Source organism: Peromyscus maniculatus, chromosome 12 (genome assembly GCF_049852395.1).
Source record: "Peromyscus maniculatus bairdii isolate BWxNUB_F1_BW_parent chromosome 12, HU_Pman_BW_mat_3.1, whole genome shotgun sequence".
In the NCBI taxonomy this organism is placed as follows: Eukaryota; Metazoa; Chordata; class Mammalia; order Rodentia; family Cricetidae; genus Peromyscus; species Peromyscus maniculatus.
This window is the reverse complement of record NC_134863.1, coordinates 27,828,154-27,854,621: the sequence shown is the minus strand read 5'-3', so window position 1 is coordinate 27,854,621 and position 26,468 is coordinate 27,828,154. Positions and strand designations below refer to the sequence as shown.

Here is a 26,468-nt window from a genome sequence, read left to right as displayed (position 1 = left end):
CATTATTTTGTTCAACTAATTTACAAAATGTGTTTTAAAAAGTAGTCATTCCCAAAAGCCAACCTCAGCCGAGAGGAGAAACCCAAGAACCTGTTTGCTAATGTCCCTGCCGCCCTAGCTCCCTCAACTGATCAAAAAGGATATGGGAATACAGAAAGCAGGTGTGAAGGTAGCAATATGGCTGATTTTTTTTCTTCAGGCCTGGTGAATAAGACTCATTTAAACAGCAGACTTTTTTCTCTGCACCCATGTATAAGAACTGCAAAGTGGGGAATGATGTTGGTAGGGAATTAGAGTTTAGGTTGTCAAGATAGGTTGGGGTTAATGCCTTGAATATTAACTAAGAAAGTAGGACATTTCCTTGCTGGCAGTGGTTACATATTAAGATCTTTCAAACTAGGGATTGGCATGTTTACAGCTCTGGTTTGAAACATGAGTCCAGCAAAGAAACAGAATAAAAAGAACCAATGTGGAACACTGGAAGATGTGTAAACCAGAGTTTTTTAGGGTGTAAATGAATGAGAAAGTGAGGGGCTAAGTACTTCGGGAAGGAAGAACTGGCACAATTTGGCCACAGGAAATGGAAAAGGCAGGCCTCGCCCATAATGTTGAAGTGTACTCTTGGTTAAAATGTTGAAAAAGAGTATTTACATCTCCTCTGTTAACATGTCTGTTTTCAAATTATGAATGAGATATGTGGAAGTGATTCAGTTTTAATAGAAGTAATAAATTCACACATATTTTCTTTTTATTTTAGTCGCTTATAACTGATTATCTGCTCAGTTTGAGCAGCAGGGTTGCTCTTGTTTTGTTTTGTTTGTTTTTATCATTGTTCCATTTGTATCCCTCACTGGACTGGTGTGTATTCCAAACATGTAGAAGGAGCTCAGTAACTATTTGTTAAATGAATTAACATTTCAGTTCCTAAATGTCATTTGAGAGATTTCTCAGAAACGAGGGATGAAGTTTAGTAAGTTGAATTTGTTCCATTACTCCCCTGGTATTGCTATTTTGGTGTTTGGTATTCTTAATTGCAGAGTCGAAGGAAGTGCTAAAATTCAGTATAGACTGGAGCAGCAGCAGCAGCAGCAAGTGTGGAACCCACCCAGGACTTCCAACCTTGAACGCCATTCTCCATCGTCTCTAATGGATGATATTGAAAGAGGTAAAACCTAAGTGTCTATAATGTCAGTTTATAAGAGGTAAGTAATGTTAAGTAAAAGTTTGAATTCCATTAATAGTGGGACTAACCATAGGTCTCAGTGAGAGAATAATATATTTTATGATTGTGTACTTTTCTGGGATAAGGATGTAACATATAAATTAGCATGTTATATCCATGTCAGATCATTTCTTTTTATTGTCATTTAGGGGCAAAAAAGTGTTTTATATTCAGTTCTTCATAGCATCTTCCTGTGAAATGTATTGTTTACAGTCATTTGTAGATGTCTAAGGCACCACCAAACAAACAGGAACAGGAGGAGAATTGTTTCAGCTGAGGTGTCCCTTATAACAGGAAGGCATCTCTGGGGAGGGTTAGAATGTTGAAAAGGAAGAAATTTAAAGTTCCTTCTCCCTGCTCCCCTCCACCCTTGGGCTACAGTTAGGATATTGATGTTACAGTGATTGTAACAGCAGCAAGACCCCAGTCATCAATAAATTATTGATTGCTTCTATACTCTGCAATCATAATTTGCATGTAGCTCAATAACTCCCCTCCCTTTTAGGCCCAGTAAAATACTTAATCCCTAATGGGTTAGGCTTCTCTAGATGGGTATAGTAAGGAAGCTGTCAATTCCAAACTCTTGTTACAAGAGATCTTGAATTTTATTTTATCTTATGCTATGACTACTTCCAAAATAGATCTGAATCATGCTATCATTCTATACATGTATGCAGTTAGAAAATTAGGGGATTAAAAGGAAATTCTAAGTAAATTTGCTAGTTATAGAAATTAAAATGGAATTTAGTTCTGTGCTTTCTGGCCAGCAAAACAGAAATAAAGATGTACATTGCATTTTCTATATTATCTTAATATGTAATATATTAACATAGATTCCAGAGAACCATTCTATTCCTTGCTACTAAATCCTAAAGGCAATTCATTGTATGGAATCAGTTCTAGAAAGCAATCAACTATATCATGTCCTCCCTCAATAGTGATTCTGTGCTATAAGTAGAAGGTCCCACATGTGGCGCTTTTGTGTCAGACCTTAGTTAAAGCATTGTCTGGAAGTCATAACTCATAGAAAAGAGTCGTAGAGAATCAGTTAACATGAACCAAGAATAGTTTTCTTCTTCTAAAGTTGTATGACAAAGGAACATTAGCTACCTGGAGATGCTTGTATAGAATATTCCTTACACTATATTCTGTCAAATACTTTATTGGCTTTACAGTACTACTACCTTTTTTTAAAAGATTCATTTAAAAGTTAGGTATATATGTGTGTGTGCAGGAACCCACAGGTGCCAGAAGGGGGCATTGGATCCCTTGAGCCTGGAGTTCCAGGTGGTTGTGAGCCACCTGACAAAGGTGCTGGGAACTGAACTTGGATCCTCAGAAAGCATGCTCGTAGTTGCTGGCCATCTTTCCGGTCCCATTACTGACCATTCTCTGATGGTTGAGTCATCTTTTCCAATTTATATCCAGAAGTTGCACTAGAAATTCAATATATCAGTTTTTGCATTTACATCTTTGTGTTATCTGTAACTGTGTCTGTATCTGATTCCCCATCAGAGACACCAGAAAGCTGAGTGTACCAGAAAAAGGAATAATGCCCCATGAATGTTTGTAGTCTTAAGTGCTCCTCTGTGCTTTGGTTGAGACTGTCCTTCCCCATCAGGAAGATGCCTGGGGAGAAGGCATGTGCATGTGGCATCACACTATGTCAAATGCTCATTTCCCCCTCTACCACACAGATACCTTCCCTGCCTTCAGATTTCTCTCTCTAGTTGAAAGGCACCTTGAAACTTGGTGACACTGGCAAGGGGCACCTACTATAACAAGCGCCTCAGTGGGGAGCATTTTCCACTTTCCTCCCCCTACACACACACACACACACACACACACACACACACACACACACACACACACACTCAATCCTGGAAGCAGTCTCCATTGTATTAGGCCATAGACTTCCTTTGCCCAGGAACTGTGCCTCAATGCTAAGAAAGCCCCTTTGTCAAGTTCACCAGTGAGAACTCTAGTTGCTGGAGATTTACCAAGAAACCCAAAACAGACCTACAAAAGGTCTGGAATTAGAGTGTCATTTGAAACAGCCCACAAAAGCAGGCAAGTATCTGCATGCTAAACCCAAACCATGACTGCCTGCTAAGCAAAAGATTTCAATATTGTCCCTAGAATTCAAACCACAATGAAAATGTACTAGGAAGTTACCTGTTATACTGTAAATCGGGAAAATCGTAACTTGAATGAGGAAAGTCCATATCAATTTTCAGAGAAATTAGATGTAAGAAGTATCTGATGAGGATCTTAAAATAACTTTCATAGAAAGATTCAATTATGATTTCTCTTGAAGCAAGTGATAAAAAAATTTTAAACATGCATCAAATGGAAATTATAAAAATAACAGCACAAACCCACTGGACAGAGAGCCCTTTACTAGAGAATGAATAGAGTGATAGAATTCACTTAATCTAAAACAGAAAATATACTGAAACAAAGTAAACAGGTCCCCAAAGATCTGTTGCAGAGTGACAAAAGTTCCAAGATTTATAGCAACTGAACTCTTAGAGGACAGAGAAAAGAGGACTGGAAAATAGTTGTAAGAAATAATGATGCCTGACAACATCCAAGGTTGATTAAAGACATGAACCATGGATTCAAGAAATCGAACTGAATAGGATAAACCCAAAGAAATGCATACCAAGATACATCAAAATTAAACATCTGAAAACTAAAGGCAAAGATAAAAGTCCCGAAAGCAAGAGAGACATGACCTATCACCGTAGAAGAATACCATGTAGGTAATACCATGTCTCTCATTGGAAACTCAGAAGTGGCACCATACTGTTTAAGTGCTGAAAGAAATGTTGGTCATGAACTCTGCATTTACCAAAATTAGTCTCTAGTAATAAAGGAGTAATAGACTTCCCCAGAGAGGAAGACTAAAAGTACTTGTTACTGGGGGACTGCTCTGGAATATTTGCTATAGAAGTTGAAGCAATCATAAAAGAAATGAATAATAAGAGGAAAACATTCGGGAGCATCACTTAGGGATAAAGAACAATAGAAAAATAAAGGACAACAGACCACAACTGTCCTCATGACTTTTCCAAATCATTTATGGCAATTAAAACAAAAGCTAATCTTTAGATTAATACTGACACTTAAGACAATAATATTTAAAACTAGAGTGGAAAAGCGACCTAAATGATAGTGAGGTTTCCATATCATACTTGTAATGGTAAATCACAGACAAGACATGTATGCTTATTGAAAAAACCCAGAAACACCACTATATATACAAAGTGACACCTAAAACACAGTAAATAAATAAAGACAGGATTCTAAAAAAGGTTCCGGTATTCCACAGAAATGAAAGGAAAGAGAAACAGAGGGATCAAATACAGAGGAAAGAAACAGAAAGCAAATAATAAACGACACAGGTAAGACTTAGTATACCAATAATTAACTTAAATGTGAATAGTCTACATTAGTTGAAATGGAGATAGAAAAAAAATACAACTGTGTGCTTTTTACAAGGAATTAATGAAATGGGCAGCTGTAATGAAATGACAGAATGTAAGAATGTACTATGTAAACATTTTAAAAGTTACATGATTTTGTTAATATCGGGTACAATAGACTTACAAGCAAAACAAATTAGTACAAAGAGGTATATTAGTAATAATTAAAGGATTGATTTAGCAGGAAGACAGTGTGTCTAGTAATAGAACTGCAAAATTATAAGATAAAACTGATACAGTGGAAAAGCAATACAAATCTACAATTCTTAGTGAGTTACTTTCTCACTGTGCTCTCAGCAACAGATGGGGCCAGTGGTCAACAAGAACTGAATAAGATACAGAAAACTCTTTAGTCCACACATCTTTACTTGTAAGTGATCATTGCAATGAGTCATTGGTCTGGTACGAGGCCTCTGATTTCTACTACACTACCAATATTGGATCCTCACTAGGACTCCTCTTGGATACCCTGCTGTTGCCCTGTGTCGTGGAGATCCTGCAGCTTTGGATCTGCAGATCTGGCTCCTTCAGGTGCTCCAGCAGATCATAGATGGGGTCATGTTGGTGTGGGCCAACTCATAGCCCTGGTTCTGGGCCTTGTTGGGTGGTGGCTGCGTTGATCAGCCCAGAAGCTTTCCCTCATCCTCAGCACCAGGGTGAGCTCTCCAGCACTGTCCTGGCTAGCTCACCTGGACTGTGACTCATTGTGTCACACTATAGCTTCCATGACAAATTATTTTTTAATTTTTATTATAAATTTTATTTTATTTTATTTTATTTTGGAGGGGATGTTGCAAGTTCAGGGGCAGATGTGAAGGGATGAGGAGATGAATAGGACCAGGATGCATGATGCAAAATCCACAAAGAATCAATAAAACTTTAAAAAAAAAGATACAGAAAACCTGAGCAATATAATCAACCAACCAACAAGGTATCTGTCTGTCTCTGTCTCCGTCTCCATCTCTGTCTCACACACACACACATCACTAAATACAACAAAAGAATGCACCTTTTTTTTTCAAGTGCCCATTGATTATTTTCAACAACATAAAACATTTCCTAAGCTATAAGAAAAACCTTAGGTGTTGGTGCCCACCCCACATTGATGGCAGTCACACAGCTGACCCCAAAGTGCAGCCAGGGCACAGGCAGGACCTGGAAAGCCACTGCACCTGGCAGCATTGGCGCTGGCCCTCAGCAGCATCAAAGACATCCCTCTGAAGAACAACCAATGCCTAGGGTTGGAGGCAGGGTCATGATTCTGCTTGGTGAGTTTCAACAGACAATGATGAAATTAAGAGTGTGGCCAAACACTTCGGTACACAGGTTCTTCAAAGAAGTTCTGAAATGTCCAAAGACAGCTCTACCTCACTAGAGGGCATAGTAGGATTCTTTAATTATCACAATGAGGTTGACATTGTGGGGAATGTCCAAGCCATATCTACATGTTTACATTACACTGTACTCCAGAAAGTTGCAGAAATGATTCCAGAAGAAGGATGTGACTCTATCCTATCCATTGTGAGGTGCCATAAGTTTCGATGGAGTGAAATTCAGAAAGGAGTTTGTGAAGTGACTGAGCCTCTGAATTTGAATCCAGCTGGACGGCCTCATTGACAAGACTGGGATGGAGAATTATATGAAAATGGCTCGTTTTATTTAGCTAAAAGACATTTGATAGAGATGGGTTACTTATAGGGTGGAAAATGGAATATTATGAAATACGAGCTCAGCATAGTGTAGATATAGACATGGGCATCGATTGGCCAATTGCAGAGCAAAGAGTTTGGAGATTTGGCCATTTTGGAAAAGAGAAGCTGAAGGAGGTAAAACTTTTGGTTTACAATATTGATGGATATCTCACCAGTGGCCACATTTATGTATCAGGAAACCAAAAAGAATATCTTATGGTGTAAAAGATGCTACTGGCATACATTTATTAAAGAAAAGTGGTATTGAGGCAAGGCTCATCTCAGAAAGGGCCCGCTCCAAGCTCTGCCTTAAAGCTGGGCTGCAAAACAGAAGTCAATATGTTGGACAAGCTGGCCATCCTTGGATGAGTAGAGGAAAGAGATGGGCCTGTACTGGGAAGAAGTGATCTATCTCTGTGAGTCATTTGTGGATCTGCTTATCCTGTCCAAATAACCAGAAGGGCAAGTCCCCAAATGACTGCAGGGAGGTGGATAGCTCCTAAACTGTAGGTCAGCGTATCACATTATTACAGTCTGGGTCAGTCAGATGGCTCAGAGGGTGATGGCAATCACTGCCAAGTCTGGTGGCCAGAGTTCAGTTCTCAGGATACACATGGTAGAGAGGGAGAGCTGATCTTTGAAAGGTACCCTATCCTTTAACCTCCACAAGAGAGCCATGGCACATGTTCACACACACACACACACACACACACACACACACACACACACACACAAATACCATAAAATGAAAAAACCTTAATTCATTTATTTAAAACAAAACCATGAAGTCTTTGTACTCTGACCATAACACAGTCACACTAAACATCAATAGCAGACAACAGTAAACCATCTCTAAACACTTAGGACATTCACATACTTTTAAATGGTGTATGGGTTAAAGAAAAAGAATCAAAGCAAATTAGAAATATAGAGTACTAAATGCAGAAAGTGAGCACAGCATACCAAAAATATACATGGGATGCCTCCAAAGCAATGGCAAGGGGGGATGTGTGGCTCTACATGATTGAATTAGAAAAGGAGAAAGGTACCATAACTGAAGTTCCAATGCCCAGGAAAAGAAAACAATAAACCCATAGCAAACAAAAAAGAAATAATCAAAGTAAATGAAATTGAAAACAGTAGAGAATTTCAGTGAAACAGAAAGTTTCTTAATACACAGACACAACTGATAAACCTCTATTAAGAACCAAAATGGAGAGATATGAATCATTAACATTAGGAATACAATGAACACTTCTATAGTCAGTAGAATAATGCATTCACTATGGATCCAGTAGCCATTAAAAATATTAAGAAAATTACAACTATATCAGGGAACACTGGGGAAGAAGGGAAAGAATGTAAGAGCCAAATGATAGGGAAGGGGGTAGTGACATGCTGTCTATGGCACTTATGAACTCCCAACAACTGGAATCGCCTACCAAGGACCTGCACATGACAGAGACAGTAAACATTCGGTCACACGTGAGGAACTAATGGGATGCTGGAGGAGAGGAGGACCTTGTCTTCAGTGATAGAATCACTGATGGGTTGCTCATCCTCAAGTGGGTAGCTTCACACCCATGCCCAAGAGGATGGCTCAGGTTAAACCTCATGGGTCACAAAGCAAAAATCAAAAAGACATGAAAATGGGGTGGGGACCTCATGGCAGGGAAGGGGGTATACATTGGCAGTGGGAGGAGTGTAAGAGTGGTTGGAGGAATGAACGTGTCAAAGGAAATTAATTTTACCAAGAGGTGTTTCCTAGTATCCTGTGCCCTAGAAAAGGCTACTGTGACCTTAGCCCCTCCCTCTTCCTGGTCACTGCCATCTGGCACCCCCATCAGATGCACAAAAGCAATGGGTCTGCCTGATTGTGGACTGAAACCTCTAATGCTGAGGGCCAAAATAAAACTTACCAGCTTATGAACTGATACCTCAAGTATTTGTCCGAATCATGGAAAGGTGGCCAGCATAGGAGGAACACTGACAAGCTCATTTGTTGAGGCTAATATTATCCTGGTTCCTAAACTGGATAAGTATGTGTAAGAAAAATAAAACTATAAACCAGTGCCTTTCATAAGCTTAGAATAAAAAAAATCAAAGAAATATTAGCATTATACAAAAAGAATTGTACGGCATGACTAAGATTTCTCTTCTCACATTGTTTGTATTTGACCATGTAGATGAGGGAAGAGGAGGCAAGAAGTAAAATGGCAAACATATATTCAAATGAACTCTAGAAATAATTGTCCCAAAGAAAATAAAACAGGTAATGGAGACTGGAAAGGAGAAATCCTTAGAGAAGGTCATATTTAAACCAAATATGAGAGGGAGACCTTTCAGAGACTTAGTGAACATCAGAGAGTACTGTAGTCCAGCTACACAGATTTGGAGGAAGTATTCATAAAGCACATATCTAACAAAGGACTCACAGTTAAAATTAGCTAAAAGAGTGTTTTTAAATCCACAAGGAAAAGACGACCAAAAACAAGGAAAATATTTGAGCAGATTCTTTTTTATGTTAAGTAACTTTTAATATAATATAGGGATTTAACATTTACCTTTTTCTTTCTATTACCTCGGATTCCTTTTATTTTATTTCAGAAGCATAAATATTTATTTGTAACAAAGGAGTTTGTATACAGTGTTGAAAATCTACAACTTCTTGTTAAATTCACATTTGCACTTAACCTTTTTAAACAAACATTTATAATCATTATTTTATACAGATATAGATATGTAAATACAACATCGAGTTCAATGGTCCTTCAGCATTTTCCACTTAAATTTTTTTAACATAATAACAGGTTATAATTCCAAAGTCCAGAGTTATTTGAAACTGAAAAATATTTTCTCTGTAGAAAATAGTAAAAATGATAACATTTCCCAATAAGCCCTTTTAAGCCAAATAGTAGCTAAATTATACATATAAATATTGATTAGATTCTGGGATACAGAAGAAACCTATCTTCATCTGTTCAGAGAGCTATGTTTTACTTAAGTTGTGTGAGATTCCTATTCATCTTCCCCTTCACTGTTTGATTTATGACAGTCATTTTTCTATAGGCTAATCCATAATCTAAAAAAGATTTTAGCCTCCCCTCCTGAAAGTACACCCAGCATATCCTTTCATCAGCTTGATATGGTACAAATTCTTATCCTAATAGTGAAATGTTTCATTAAAGCATGCCCAGTAATTGGATAAAACCAAAACTTATTATAAGCCACAGTCATCCTAGGGTTCTCCCTTCTAGGTAGCCTCCCTGGATCTGTGGGTTGCAGTCTGATTGTCCTTTGCTTTGTATCTAGTATCCACTTATGAGTGAGTACATACCATATTTGTCCTTCTGGGTTTGGGTTACCTCACTCAGGATGATATTTTCTATTTCCATCCATTTGCCTGCAAATTTCACAATGTCATTGTTTTTCTCTGCTGAGAAGTACTCCATTGTGTATATGTACCACAGTTTCTTAATCCATTCTTCAGTTGACGGGCATCTAGGTTGTTTCCAGGTTCTGGATATTACGAATAATGCTGCTATGAACACAGTTGAGCATGTATTTTTGTGGTATGATTGAGAATTCCTTGGGTATATGCCCAAGAGTGGTATGAATGGGTCTTGAGGTAGATCAATTCCCAATTTTCTGAGAAATCACAATACTGATTTCCACAGTGGTTGTACAAGTTTGCACTCCCACCAACAGTGGAGGAGTGTTCCCCTTGTTAAGCAGATTCTTAACAAAAGAAGATATTCAAGTGGCCAACAATATATGAAAACTGCTTTGGACCATGGCTTATTAAAGAAGCTAAAATTATAGGAGATCACATCAAAAGCTGACATATTTTAATGAAATTAAACCCATGCTTTTCTTAAGAGAGTGAGTTCTATCTTTTCTACCCAAGAAAAATGAATGCATATGACACAAAAAGATTTACAGTAGGCCTTACAGAACAGAATTATTTGTTATCACAAATTTGTTACCACTAAAAATGGAAAACTACCCAAGCATCTATAAATAGAAAGTTGATAAGGAATGCATGTTGTATTTATGTAAATGATATCATGACAGTTGAGCAGAACGAGCTGCAGAGTCATTCAATAGCACAAATGAACATAAAACCATAATGTTAATAAGAGGCATGCACAAAACAGCACATGGTGAGTGACAGCATTTATATGAAGTTCAATAACAGACAAAAATCCTTGGTAATAGAAGTCAAAATGGTAGGTATTGGCTGGAGAAAAGGCATAGGAGAATGTTTATGGGAATGGGTCTTGCTCAGTGGCAGATGCATAGGACAAATATGCTGAAATTCATCTAGCTGTACATTTTACTGTATGAATTATGTATTAAACACAAAACAAACAAGAAGACATGGATGATGTCTATCCTGAGCAAAGTAAAGAGCTAGTGCAAAAACTTGGGGTAGAAATGGAAAGCCAGTGAGTCTAGAGAGATGTTATCAGCTAACTTAAAATATTATTGCACCGGCATGCTATTATAATATAATGTGTTGACTGAGTATTTTATAGAGTGCTTTAGGCTAAAACCTTGTTCAACTGTTTGATGTTTTTATAGAATGCTAGAAAAATAATGACCTGAAAATAAGAAGACTTATTTTTAGGGGTAGTTCTACCCCTAAATATTGTTCCTTTGTTTCTCTACTTCAAGTCACTTATTTGGAGAATGGGGTTGGTCAATAACACCTACGAATCTTCCCACCATAGATTTGTGTCTTAAAAAGAACCTTAAGCATACTAAGGAAAATGCCAACATTATTATCCTTTTTGTCCATAAAAATATTAACAACCAAAGTTATAATGAAAATTGACTTTTCAAAAATACTAGAATATTTTAAATATCCCCTTTAAAGAAAAAGGGCAGACACCTGAGTAAGGAAGTACCAAAACTTTCTAGAGCAGCTAGGAAAGGGTGAGGTTCTTAGGTGTGAATGACATTGCCTTGTGCATAGTTAGGGAATAAGAATGAAAAAAACCCGACAATTTCTATAAAATTGTATTTTGTAGTTTTACACTTTTAAACCTTTTCATTATTTATTATGCATTTTAATACACACACACACACATTATATATATATATATATATATATACATACATATATATATATATATATATATATATACAGTGGTGTGGATAAATATAAAGTTAGATTTAGATATTACTTGTGTCCTCTTTGTTCTCTTTTTTTTTTGAAATTTTATTTATTATATCAATGAGTACATTGCCTACATATATGACTGTAAACCACATACATGCAGTACACATAGAGGCCAGAAGAAGGCACTAGATCCCCTAGGACTAGAGTTTCAGATGGTTGTGAACCACACTACATGGGTTCTGGGAATCTAACCCTGGTCGCCTGGAAGAACAACCAGCTCTTAACAGCTGAGCTTTTCCGTCGTTTTGAGGGAGGGTCTCACTGTGTACATCAAGCTGGCCCTTGAACTTGGTATTCTCCAGCCTCCTGAATGCTAGGATTACAAATTATGATGCCACACCCAGCTGGTTACCCATGCCTTTTAATTCTCATAATCTCAGTATTAAAATACATCTTGGTGCTACATGATGGGTTTTTTTTTTATTTAATTTTAAAATGTTTTTGAGATTATCATTTATTTAAAACATGTCTCCCTTGCCTTCCTTCAAACCCTCTCACATACCCTTTTCCACTCTTCTTCAAATTCATGGTCTCTTTTTCACTAATTGCTACTACATGCATATATGTACATTAAATAATATATATTCCTAAAAATAACCTGTTCAGTCTGTATAATGCTGTGTGTGTGTGTGTGTGTGTGTGTGTGTGTGTGTGTGTGTGTGTGTGTGTGTGTGTGTGAAGACTCTCTCATTCAAGATTTCCTCGGCTCTTTATATTCTTTGTGCAGAGCTGAGGCCTCACTGGCTTTTCTTTGTCCAGCTTGCCATGCTCGATTGTGTCTTCCTTGTTTAGCTAACATTTGGACAGTAAACTCTGTGGGTAGAACTTCTGATATTACTAGGAGACACAATCTCACAGCAAACTTCCTGATCCTCGGAATCTTACAATCTTCCTGTCCCCTCTTCCCCAGTGTTCCCTGAGCCTTAAGCTCAGGAGTGTCTTTTAGCTGTATCTGTTGGATCTGGGCTCCACAGCTCTGCATTTTGAGTGATTGTGATTTTCTGTTGTGATCGCTGTCTGTTGCAAGAAGTTTCCTTGATGAGGGGTGAAGACTGTACCTATCTGTGGGTGTAAGGAGGAATTTTTATTGATTGTTTCTACTAAATATTATTCTGGATTTTATTAAATTAGTGGTTGTAGATTCTCTTTCAGTAATCGTGACTTCACTAGCCCTGAGTAGTTAACTAGGTTACCAGTAACAGGTATGGTCTTTCTCGGGTTGGATGGGTCTTAAATACAATTAGAGAGCTGCTGGCTATCACCAAGGTATGTATGTGTACCACTACTTCTCTCTTAGGGTTATCATGTCAAGCTAGTCATTGATGTGGCTCCTAGGCATGGTTGCTGGGTGAAACTGTTGGTTGCCTCTCTCCATTGGAAGCTTGATGGCACCTCCTGCTACCATGAAAGTTAGTCCTCAGGAAGAGGGCATTCAGGTCAGTTCCAGCTCAGGGGTCTCTGGGCCCTATTTCTGAAGTGCATGGTGTCTTCAGCAATAGGAACCTACCTTCCACCTCAGGGGTAACCAAGGGCAACAGCAACAGGCTGTATGTTTGGAGAGTCTCTTGAACAGCATGCTATAGGAAATTTTAAAGTACATGCTTTAGATGCTGGAATATGTATTTTAATTTTATTTATTTATTGCCAATGTCTTCTTAAAAGCTAATGCATTTATGTTAATTGTGTTTCTTCATGTTACTTATTTTACCTATTATTTTCATTTTCAGAACTGAAGGCAGAAGCTAGTCTAATGGACCAGATGAGTAGTTGTGACAGTTCATCCGATTCCAAAAGTTCTTCATCTTCAAGTAGTGAGGATAGTTCTAGTGATTCAGAAGATGATGATCGAGTCTCTCCTTCAGGCCCAGGGACATATAGTCCAGGACATCCTAGCATGTCTGCCAGGCCACAGTCCAGGACTAATGCTAGCTGCAATGGATTTTCTGACAACAGTGCCCTTCTGATGAGTACTTTACGTAAGTATATGTAACCACAAGTAATTAAAACAGGATCTGCAATGTAGGCACATTTGTTAGGAACTAAAATTTAGTCAAAGAAGAGTCTTATTTTATGTATTTTATAACCATTAGCCATTTTTCTCCTTTGAAAGTTGAAAATCAAACTCTATCATTAGAGTTGGGGTTCTTCAAAGTCTTTTTATTTTATCCTCTTTCCTTAGATAACCTTGTCATGCTTCTGTTTCAGTCAATACTTACATGTAGATAACTGTCCAGTACATATCTCCATGCAGACCTCTGAGTCCTGGGCAGATAGGTCTAGCCTCATCTCCTAGTAAAGGGCACCTCAAATACACTTTGTCTGAAACCCAACCTGGTATTCTTTGACTCACTGCATTTAAACCAGAGCCGGACTGTACTCTAAGATTGAGTTCCTCTCTTTTCTTTTTGTGTAGTTGATACTTCACCAAGTCCTGTTGACTTTTACCTCCTACCTGTTTTTCAAATCCATCTACTTGTTTTCATCTCTACTACTACCACTGTAGTTCAGCTCATTTCCTCAATTCCCACCACCACTTCCTCCCAACTCCATGTTCTCCCTCTGTCTTCACTGGCTGTGTCCCCTTGATGTTGCCAGTATGTGTGTGTACAGGCTGTTGGAACATTTGCTGAGGCAAGGGCAACCTTCCAGGGGATGTATCTCTGAAGATACTTTAGAGTTTCCTTACCAGCAACCAGTTAGTAAGGTGCTTGGAAGACTTTAGCTGAATCCCTAGAACCAATGTTAAAAAAATAAAAACCCAAGAACAAAATCTGAGTATGGTAGTACAGAGACAAGTAGATCCCTGGGGCCAGATAAACACACTTACTAGGTTCCAGTGAGAGATCTTGTCTCAAAAAAAAAAAAAAAAAAAAAAAAAGTAGATGGCCTTGAGGGACAATACTGGCAGCTGTCTTCTGGCTTCCACATGCCCAGACGTGCACATGAACACACACAAAGTTGCTTGATATGATGCAGGGAAGATAAGTTATGATTTCTGTTGGAAACTAGACAGGGTATGGTGGGCACAGGGCAAGACGGGAAAGATTAGTAGATATGTGGATGACCTTGAGTTAGTGAAAGGAAGCTAGGAAAAAAGCAACCATTTACATGCTGACTGTGGCTGCTTTTTCAGAAGTCAGGGTTTGTACAGCCTTGTTATTCCTTGGCTCCTTGAAGGGATCTACCACATCTTCAGGAGATTGCAATCTTCAAATGTGATTGTGAAAACTGTTTCTGGTCAATGGGGCTGTAGGCTAGGTTTAGAGAGCCACAAAAACCTGTAAGGGTGTTATAAAGGAAGAGAAAAGGAGAAACTTCCCCCTCAAAATGGGCAAACAGAATTCTGAAACAAGAAAAAAATGTGTTGTAAGAAAGATATATAAAGACATAATTCTTTTTCTTTCTTTCTTTCTTTCTTTCATTCTTCCTTCCTTTCTTTCTTTCATTCTTCCTTCCTTTCTTTCTTTCTTTCTTTCTTTCTTTCTTTCTTTCTTTTTCTTTCTTTTTATTTTGAGACAAAAATCTCATTATGTAGCTCTGACTGGCTTGGAACTCACTTTGTAGACCAGGCTGGCCTCAGACTCACAAAAATTCACCTGCTTCTACCTTCTGATTGCTCTAACCCAAGACATAGCTTTAAAAAGATAATAAAACAAATGAAAACAGAAATAAAACAAAATGTAATAAGTTATAAAAATAAGAACCAAGTAGCTCTACAGAAGAGTGTTTGCACAGCATACACAAGGCCCAGAGTTTGAGTCCCAGTACTTTAAAAATAAATTAGCATCAGTGGGATGGTTCAGTGGGTAAAGACACTAGCCACTGAGCTTCCTGGCTTGAGTTCAGTCCCCAGAATTCACATGGTGGAAGGAGAGAACTGACATCCACAAACTGTCTTCTGATTCCCACATGCATGTATGTACACACATGTGAGTAAATAAATGTTTAAATAATTTGGAAGGACAGGTCACGGAAATTTCTTGAAAAAGGTCAATAAATAGTCAAGATGGACATGGGTGAAAAATGAATCAGTGAGATGGAAGATAATACTAAGGAACCACCCTAGAACACAATATAAAATAAGAAGTAAGAGAGAACAGCTTAGAGGTAAGGAAAATGGATGGCACTGAGTAAACACTGTAGACTAGGAATTCTGAAAGACCAGGAGGGAGAGTATGAAGACTCAGTCTTCAGGATGGTCCAGGACTGCAGACAGTCCCGAATCTCCTCCAGCTCCTAACCTGGAGAAATAAAACAAAGGCACACCTTAGCCCTTTCACCAGAGCATCAAGGAGGCAGTGACAGTCCTGCGGGCACACCCCGGTGGTCGGTCACAGCTGCCGTTTCCTTCGGAGAAGCCGAAAAGACTCAACCTCTCTCCCCACTTCAGGGTTTCTTCTACACCATTACAGTGTGTTCACTGACGGAGAGTTAGGATCAACTTAGTTGCCTGCTTAAAATTGTCCCGGCATTCTCAGTATGTCTCAATCTTTCCTGCGACTTTTTCTGTATCTTTCTGACCGCATTTCCTATCTGTCTTCCTCATGTATCCCATTCTAGCAACAGTAGCCTTTTTTTCTGCAAGTCAAAAAAACCCATATGAGTCCCACCCCTATTCAGTCAGGTAAAGCATGCCAACTGCGGAAAAGTCAGTTTTCTTCAGAAGTGTGACCCAAGCTTCAGAAGGTGGCTCTACACCCTTGTTCATACAGGTAGAGAGCTAATTGGACTCAGTGGGTTATTTTTTAAAAGAAGAGGATGAAGAAGAAAAATAAGACATGAATTTTGGAGAATGATGTGGGGTCAGGAAGAGGGGGTCCAGGAAGAGTTAGTTGGAGGGGTGAGTTGGAGGTGGATATGATGTAAATACATTGTACTCATGTGTGAAATTACCAAAAAAAAAAAAAGTATAAAAAAACACAACTGGGCTGGAGAGATGGCTCAGCGGTTAAGAGCACTGGCTGTTCTTCCAGAGGTCCTGAGTTCGATTCCCAGCAACCACATGGTGGCTCCCAACCATCTGTAATGAGATCTAGCGCCCTCTTCTGGCCTGCAGGGATACGTGCACTGTATACATAATAAATAAATAAATCTTAAGAAAAAAAAAACTGCAACCACTCTACACTTGCCTTGGGCATTTATACTTTTTCTCGTAGGTTAGACACTATGCCTTCATTTTTTTTTATGACTTTCTGCTTTAAATTTCTGTTGGAATGTTGCCCTCGTAAAGCTTTCCCATCTAATAGCACCTCCTGTTAGCTCTCCACAGATCCTCACAGTACGTGTCCCTACTTGACAGTATACTAGCTAGATAGCTGTTTCCTGTCTTTCTGCTCCATTGAAATGTTAGCTCCGTGACCAAGCTCACAGACAGTTGCAAATCAGTGATCAGATCTTCTTTATGGTGCTAGGGATTAAACAGCAGGTCCTGTGCATCGTAGGCAGGCATTCTGCTGTTGAATGTCATCTAGCCTCTGATTCTTGACGTCTTTTCCATAATGGTTTGGAATGCATCTTAAATTCAAGAACTTATATTTTTTTTCCACTCTTGAAAATAATAGTCTGATTTTTAAAAGAATTTTCCTCTCATTTCTTGATGTAATAAGTCAATAGTGTAAAGAGGGATGATGTCATCAGTCTGCGAAAGAAGGCTAAAATAAATGGTAGGTGGTACTAAAACTATGTAGAAGTTTGCTGCTGTGGTTTTTACTTTCTAGGCAGTATTGATTGGTTTACAAATTATATGATAAGCAAGCATATTATCAATTATAAACTGCTAGGTTGACAGAATCACATTTGACATGACATTTGCACATTTATTTTTGATAGACTAAATTAACATATTAAATTAACAGTTCATATCTTTAATCATTATAATTTTGTTATGTTTTATTTTAGGAAATGATTTGCAGCTGAGTGAATCAGAAAGTGACAGTGATGATTGAAGCAATATTGAGTCACAAAGAGAACATTTGTAAAATGTGTGGTAATCTGTTTTGTACAAGAATAAACATTCCGATGACTAAGGAAAAGATGTAACTTTTGCTGAAAAAAATTAAATTGATTCAGAATTTTTAACTTTTTAATGGCATCCTCGTGTGTTATCTTTATTTATTCATAACAAAACTGTCATCATATCTGATAGATGAGAAAACAGATTCAGAAGTTAGGGAACTTGTCCCAGGTATTGTTAATGAACAAGGTCAGGTATTTTACCATTTTGTTGTCCCAAACTGTGAAATGCTAAAACAATTGATTTATAGTAAGAGTTTGTGGTTTTTATTATGGTGGTACCTTTCCTCTCTGATATTTCTTAAATTATGACTGAAAATACTTTAATTCTTGCCAAATTTACACTTTAATTTCTATAAAACTGAAGTTAAATAATTATTCTAGTAGCTGTTTTATTATCTCTTATAATTTTTTTGCTTTCAAGAGAAGAGTTTAAGAATTTGGTATTTATAGGCCACAGTCATCCTAGGGTCCCCCTTGCTATATAGCCTCTCTGGTTCTGTGGGTTGCAGTCTGATTGTCCTTTGCTTTATATCTAGTATCCACTTTTGAGTGAGTACACACCATGTTTGTCCTTCTGAGTCTGGGTTACCTCACTCAGGATGATATTTTCTAGTTCCATCCATTTGCCTGCAAATTTCACAATGTCATTGTTTTTCTCTGCTGAGTAGTACTCCATTGTGTATATGTACCACAGTTTCTTAATCCATTCTTCAGCTGATGGGCATCTAGGTTGTTTCCAGGTTCTCACTATTACAAATAGTGCTGCCATGAACATAGCTGAGCATGTATTTTTGTGGCATGATTGAGCATTCCTTGGGTATATGCCCAAGAGTGGTATGGCTGGGTCTTGAGGTAGATCAATTCCCAATTTTCTGAGAAATCACCATACTGATTTCCACAGTGGTTGTACAAGTTTGCTTTCCCACCAACAGTGGAATATAATAAGTTGTGGCTTATAGTAAGTTTTAGTTTTACTCAATTACTGGGCAAGCCTCAATGAAACATTTCACTATTAGGATAAGAATTTGTACTGTATCAAGCTGATAATAGGAAAAATAAATAAATAAATAAATAAATAAATAAATAAATAAATAAATAAATAAATAAATAAATAAATAAATAAAATGAAAAAAAAAAAAGGATGGGGCTGGAGAGACTGCTCGCAGATGAAGAGCACCAGGATTAGAGTTCAGTTTCCAACACCCATGATTCATCGATCATAGCTGTCCATAACTTCAGCCCTAGGAAATAGAACACCCTCTTCTGAATTCTGTGGACACCTGCATACACATGCCATGCACAGAGACACACAATAGGAAATGGTAAAAATAAATCTAAAAACAAGAGAAGAAGAAGAAGAAGAAGAAGAAGAAGAAGAAGAAGAAGAAGAAGAAGAAGAAGAAGAAGAAGAAGAAGAAGAAGAAATACCAGCATTCATCTATCTTTGCTTTGTGACTGCAAATGCGATGTGACCTGCCCCTTAACACTTCTGATGCTACGCTCACCCACCAAGATGAACTGTACCCTTGAACTGGAGGTTAGAATAAACCCACCTTTCCTTGGAAAAAAAAAAAGAATTTGCTATTTATATTTTATAATACCTTTGAATTTGAAAGAAATATACATATCTAGTTATAGCTGAAATCTACCAAGCAACATGTTCTTTATTAATTTTTAAAGCAGTTTTAGATTCACAGCAAAACTGACAAGAAAGTTGGGAGAGTCCTTTTCCTCGCCCTGCTGCCACCCCATGCCAAAGGGGTATAGACTTGTTATAACTGATGGCCCCCCCTGACACGTCATCACCGCCTAAGTCCATAGTTTACAATAGGACTCATACCTGATCGTTTACACTCTATAGATTTTTCACCAATGTGTATGGTAACAGCATAACTCCATCATTACAGTAAACATAGAACAGTTTCACCGCCTTAGAACTCTGCTCTGCTGATTCTTCAGGCTGGCCCTGAATATTTTTCCCCAGTTCTCCGGCCTCCTCTCCAAGTGCTGAGGTTAGGAATGAGTCATTGTCACCCCTGGCTTGACAACACATTACACATTACTGTCTCCACAGTTTTTACCTTTTCCTAGTATCCCAGATGGAATCATCCAGTATATGGCCTTTTCAGATCAGCCTTCATGGTTCTGCTGTGCCCAGGTTGCAAGACCCCCAAACAAGACCACCACAGAGCAAACACACAGAGGTTTTTTTAATAACAAAGCAAGCCTGGGCTTTGTCCCAGATGGTGGAGGAGGACAGCCCCCAGCACTCACTTCAATGGGTTTATATAGGAAAGGTTTACATACAGAATTACGTATCTTGGGATTGGACAAGGGGGCTAGGGGTGAGGTAGTTCTTTGAAGTTATTGGCTGAACTATAAGCGTGAGGTTACTGATGGCAAACAGGATTCAGGGTATCTACAGAGACATATTTTTTTTTTACTCCCTATGTCCTGGTTTTGCTGAACCCAGGATATATACATTCAGATTTATTGTTCCAGTCCTATTTTCCCATAAGTTCAGTATCTGGTCAGTTGAGTCCATTACTTCCCATATCCTGTTTTACCAAGTCCAGGATACATAGATTTATTGTTCCAGCCTTATCTTCCCATGAGTTCAACTTCTGGTCAGTTCTAAAACTGCTGATCAGCAAATACCTTTAGAGGAAGAGGGGGGAGGGGAAGGAGCGTCTCTCAAGATGACTACTGATTTTTCCCTTTTAGTTCACTAGTCTCGTTTTAAGGCGGAATACTATTCCATGTGCATATGTACCATTTGCCTATTGAATAACATCTTGGTTGCCTCAAATTTTGGCAATTATGGGAAAAAAATTCAACTTCGTCTACTCTCACTGGTATCCCTTTAACTGTAATTTACAGACACTCTTTCTTAAGTTCTGGCTTTACTTTCTGCTTTATTTCATTTTTCTTCTCTCTAGTCTCCCTTCCGTTAATTCATTTTCGTTTTCTGTTTTACGCATCAATACTTAGCTGAAAACTACCTCTATATCATTTATTATTTAACTAAAGCAAATCTGTACATTCAATGTAGCTAGTAAAACACTCCTCTTGTGTTAGTAAAGTAATTTGGAGTATAAAGTTTTACTCAAAGTTGTTATGCTGGAATTCCTTTATTACTATGAATGACGAGACATGAGTACACAGTACTTGGAGCTGGTAAGGCTGGCTCCCAGACTCTATTTCCTATAATCAAAACAGCTCAGCTTGTTTCCTCCTTTTATTTTTCTTGTAAATGAAATATTCTTAAGACTTTGGGGGGGGGGCATGTTTTGAGACAGCATTCTCAGTACATTCAGTACGTTCTCTGTATGTAGCCCAGGCTGACCTCTAACTCATGACCCTCCTGCCTCAACCTCCTAAATGCAAAAATTAGGCATGCATCACCACGCCCAGTTTAAACACCATTTTAATGAATTCATCTTTATTCTGTATATCCTTCAAGGGGAAGGGAATAGGTTTTGAGTTTGTCCTATAGTCTTACACTGTCAAAATCAACTCAAAAAAACCTTCTGATCCCCAAATGTGTGGTGGATTTCTCTCCAACAAGCAAGCAAATATTCTGCAGCAGACACCAGCTATGTGTCTTCTAATCCAGTTTAGTTATAATACTACCTGTCTGGAGATAACATCAGATCACACAGGTTGAAGGCCCAGTCCCCAAGGCTGCTTCCTCTCACTTCAGATGTCAATCACAAGCACCAGATTGTTTCATTGTATTTCAGACCAAACGGCCAAAAATGGAGCTCACTATAATCACTCCTCTTGTTCAACTAACTTGCTTCAGTGGTTTACAGACTCATAAACATATTTTTATGAAGGGTAATGTGAAGAGGTGATAGGCCAAGGTATGGGAAGGGTTGTGGAGAGTCTACACCCTCTCTGGGCACACAAAGGTCAGCAATCTGGATGTTCTCCAAATCATGGCCTTTTGGAGTCTAAGGAGACTTCATTGCGCAGGCAGGACTACAAATAGACTGGATGAAGAAACCTAAGAAGGCCTGTCCAGATAATGCAGTATTTCTTCCCCATGGGCCTGGGGCAAGTTCTTCTGTAATCAAAAGGGTTCAATGACCTCCTGTTAAACAAAGGAGAGCAGACTTTCTTCTTATGACCTGCCTTAAAGACAATAGGATAAGATTAGGATATATTTTTAGTCTCTGTGGTCTTCCTTGTTAGATTGCGAATCTAGTTTCTCTGGTCTGCCTTGGGGAGAAAAAAACGAGCAGGTAGATGGCAGAAGGAGGAAGGAAGGAAAAGAGGAAGGGGAAAAATGAGGGAGAAAGGAAGAGAGACTGTCTTCTGGGGCTTTGGAGGTTTGCTTTGGAGGACGAAAATATCCTAACATTATTCTGTGACATAGAAGACTTAGAAAATAAGAATTACAGGAGCGATGAGCCAAGAGTCATGGATGAAAATCAAAGTATGTATGTCATAGTATCACAGACACTCTGAAGAGTCTAAGAAAAATAAAACTCTACAGACTTGAAAACGGCGCGGACTTCAAATGCATTGCCTACACTTACAGAGCCATCAGGGAGCGGCCCATTAATGCCCCCCCCCCCAAGTCTGACACTCAGGTAACACCTGCTGCTTTCTTTTCTACTTCCTGAGTCTCACACAAGTGTGAGACTCAGGAGCCTAACAGGGAAGGTGATTCTGAGAAGCAGTTTCCAGTTGAACCTAAGCTGACAATTGCCAACACCCAAGCTGGAACCACCCAAGTGTCCATCAAAGGAAGAAAGGCTGAATAAATAGTGATACATTTGTATAGTTAATTTGACCAAACAGAAGAAAATCAAATCCTGCTTTGGGCAACAACAGAGATGAATCTCCCCAATGTAGTATTGAGTAACAAGAACCAGACACAGAGAATGCAAACAGTGTTACTCTGTTTACATGAAACTCAGAAGCAAATCAAATCTGTGCTGATGACAGAATAGTGATTACTCTGGTGGAGGAGAATTTAACTAGGAGGCAAAGACAAGCAATGGGTATTATTCTTTGAAGGATTTCCAGCAATGAAGAGAGTATTTTTTTTTTAACTAGAGAATATTTTTTACCTTGCCTGTGTGGTAGCCATGTGTAAAAATCAATAGACTTGTATGTTTATGATTTGTGCACTTTGTTGTAAGTTATATTTAATTGTAAAAGTCCCTAAAGTCAATAGAAAAGACATTTGCAATACAGGGGATGGCAGTGTTAATATCACTCAAATATATCTTACAGATTTACAAAGGTTAACAATTCAATAGAAAAACGGGCAGAGAAAATGATAGATCATTTGAAAAATTTCAAAAGCATTTATTTTGGCTCAGCAATCTCCCTTCTATGTATTATCTTACAGATAAATTTAATTCATATGTCATAGTTGAACTGTATTTGCACCCATACGGTTGATGACCTGTTTGCAGACTTATTGGCTACTTGAGAAACATCTGTTTGTTCCTTTGGAACATTTTTTATTGACTTACTCATCTACAGTTGATTTTTGGAGTTGCTTACATAGTGTGGGCATATCACTTTTGATAGATACATACATTATGAACATTTTCTCCCACTGGGATATATTTTTTCATCCTTAATGGTATATTTTAGCAAACAGTGTTTATTAATTCTAATATTAAGTATGTCATCTTTCTTTTCTTTTAAGATTACCCTACTTTATATAGTCTTTGAGAAATTTTGACTTATTCCACAGTTACAAACATATCCCTTGTATTTGATTCTAAAAAATCTCAATTTTGACTTTAATACTTAAATCCTCAATCTATGAAGAACTTAAAAAACTTTTCTTCATAAGCCTTTACAAATGGTATGTTTATTGAAAGCACCATCTCTCTCTCTCTCTCTCTCTCTCTCTCTCTCTCTCTCTCACACACACACACACACACACACACACACACACACACACACACTGTAGTATTAGCTTTGTTAAAGACAGAATTTGTATGGATGTTCTGTTCCATTGATTGCCTTGCCTATCTTGGTGACAGTTACTTTCTGATTACTTTAGCTTCATAATAGGTATTATTTTGGGCAGCTCAAATCTTCCACAGTTATTCTTCAAAATTGACTTTATTATTCTTGGCTTTTTGTATTTTTGTTTGAATTGTAAGAATCAAATAGTCATTTTTTTTTCTTTTACATTCTTAAAACCTACTGGGATCTTACGCTCCAGATACAAGGGACTATTGACATTTTTATAATATGAGCCTTCCAAATCATGAACATGGCATCTCTCCATTTATTCGTCTTTCATTCCCTCTTTCTTTCACTAACATTTGATAGCTTCAGGATTACGCTCTTCAACATCTTCCATTTCATTGATTTTTTTGATATTAGGACTGGTATTTAAGTTACCTTATCTATTTACTTGTTGCTGATATTTAAATACAATTTTGTGGGGGGGGCTGATTTTTATATTTTGGACATTATTAAATACATATTTACTTTAATTTCATATTTGCTTCTTTTCTCTGACTACTCATTTTAGAGCTCATGTCTGTGAGTGACTTAACTCTGCTGTTGTCAAATCACAGAGGCCACAAATGGCTTTTATCTCTGTCACTGAAATTTGACGCTGGTATTCAGATTCTTCTGTTTCTATTGTCTTTCGTGTCTCTGGAGAGTTTATATTCATTCTTACGTCAAGGATGTTTTCTTTTAGACCTTTAGCCCTCTGTTTGGACCAGCCTAACAAAAACAGCAGAACACAGCAAGCATCTCATACGGTGTTGCTCTAAATGATTCTTAGCATCAGAGAAGCTGAATTTACCAAAGAAAGACTCGACCTTAAGATTACTTACGTCTCTGATGTTATTTGATTCTGTGAATACTGTTATTTTACTGGCATAATCAAAAGACGGATTTCGGGCTTTGGGATGTGACTCCGTCAGTAGAGCACTTGCTCAGCATCCACAAAGCCCTGAGTTCAATCTCCCGCACTATATAAACTAGGAGTGGTGGCTCATTCCTGGAATCCCAGCATTCAGCACAACGCAGGGAGAAGGAGGGGGATCAGACATTCAAGGTCATCCTTGGCTAACTAGGGAGGTGGAGACCAGGTAAGACCTGGTCTCCCATAGAGACAAATTTCATAGGAATTTGTTTGGAAACCCAAGTTCACACTGGAGTTTGGTGATCGGGAGACTTCTGCGCATGAGTGAACTGGCACCTTTACATACGGGCGCTTCCAAATTAAACTGGCCATCTAGAAGTACAAGGCCAGTGCAAGGGAAGCCAGAACGTAATCCCATCTAAAGGCACGTGTGCCTCTACTAGTTAACTTGACCAGAAACTTCTGCCATCTTAGATTTAGTATTTAACCAAGGTGGGCCAGGAAAGGCAATATTTCTTAAAAGAATAACTACAGATTAATCATTAATGCTACAGGCAGAAGTAAAGTTGGACTATTCCTTGGGTAAAGGTTGGTGTGAGAGAGAACAGAAGAAGAGTTTAATAGAAACTGAGAAAAACCTGGTCAAAGTCCAAGTTAAAGTTTAAGGGGGGAAAGATTTCATTTGTGGAAAAATAATTTAAATAAGTAATGTAAAAATTTTTCAAGAAATAGGGCCATAGACTCTTTTCTCTTTTTAAAATTTTTTTAGTGAACATAGAAGATTTCTTTTTTTTTTTTTTTTTTTTTTTTTTTTTTTTTGGTTTTTCGAGACAGGGTTTCTCTGCGTAGCTTTGCGCCTTTCCTGGAGCTCACTTGGTAGCCCAGGCTGGCCTCGAACTCACGGAGATCCGCCTGGCTCTGCCTCCCGAGTGCTGGGATTAAAGGCATGCGCCACCACCGCCTGGCAGAAGATTTCTTTATAAAAATTGTATATGTGCATTTTACTGAACTGATATTTGCCCTCTCCCTGCGTTGTCCTCCTTCTCCTTACCCCGGCACTCTCAATTTTCCGTAGTCTCAAGTGAAATTACTCATGTAAATATTGCCTAACTTGGTGGTTTATGCCTCATGGTGCAATCTTAAGGTTTAGAAAAAAAAATAGCCTTTGGCAATATTTTCTTTTTTTGCTTTTGACTTATAGATGCATGGGCACTAGGTTCTTTGGTGCCTCTCTTACCTCTTTGAATTGACCAAAAAATAATGCAATAAGGTGAGTGAGAGAAGGCAGGGCGGGGAGACTATGTTCAGAATATATATTGTGCTTCCGTGGAAATGTCCTAATTAAAGCCAATACTTCTATAGAATTAATATATGCTAATAACATTCCAGTGTTCTATACATTCGATTCGATGTAGAGTATAAGTGTATCTCTAACCCCTTCTTCTCCTACGAACTAAGATTAGTATTCTAGAGTCAGAATAAAGTCAATCCACTGAAAGTTAGGAAAATGGAATGTTTTCAATAATACCTGGAAAGAAACTGGTTCATAATTTTTGCCCAAAATCAAATTTTATTTTATTTAAAACAATGAATGGATTAATCTGGAAGTGAGAAATTGAAAATCCAAGGAGTGGCTTTAGCAAAGGACATCACCAACATTTTTTTTTCTGTCATTCTCTTCTATTTTTGCTTGTGAGCCCAGCCTTTAACAGCCGGGCCATCTCTTCAGCCCTTCCGTCATTTTCTTTTCTTTTCTTTTCTTTTCTTTTCTTTTCTTTTCTTTTTTTTTTTTTTTAACGGTTTTTGAGACAGGATTTCTCTGTGTAGCTTTGGAGCCTGTCCTGGAACTCACTGTGTGGACCAGGCTGACCTCGAACTCACAGAGATCCTCCTGCCTCTGCCTCCCAAGTGCTGGGATTAAAGGCGTGAGCCACCACCGCCCAGTGATCCATCTTTTTTTTTTAAGTGCTATCTTTTTTATTTACAGGTTTTTCTATCTGAATGTTGC

At 38.1% G+C, this 26,468-nt stretch overlaps 1 protein-coding gene and 1 pseudogene across 1 annotated transcript in view; both read left to right on the top strand.

The window, feature by feature from the left end:
• Eaf2 (ELL associated factor 2) overlaps window positions 1–17,674 on the top strand; it is a 44,617-nt gene extending 26,943 nt beyond the window's left edge. The window contains exons 4-6 of the mRNA XM_006975713.4: window positions 1,038–1,165; window positions 13,314–13,562; window positions 17,485–17,674. Coding sequence (XP_006975775.1) covers window positions 1,038–1,165; window positions 13,314–13,562; window positions 17,485–17,531 — 424 coding nt within the window. The 3' untranslated portion in view covers window positions 17,532–17,674. The remainder of the gene's footprint in view (window positions 1–1,037; window positions 1,166–13,313; window positions 13,563–17,484) is intronic.
• Window positions 4,636–11,512, top strand: LOC102904096 (N-acylneuraminate cytidylyltransferase pseudogene; annotated as a pseudogene).
• Window positions 17,675–26,468: the final 8,794 nt, after the last annotated feature.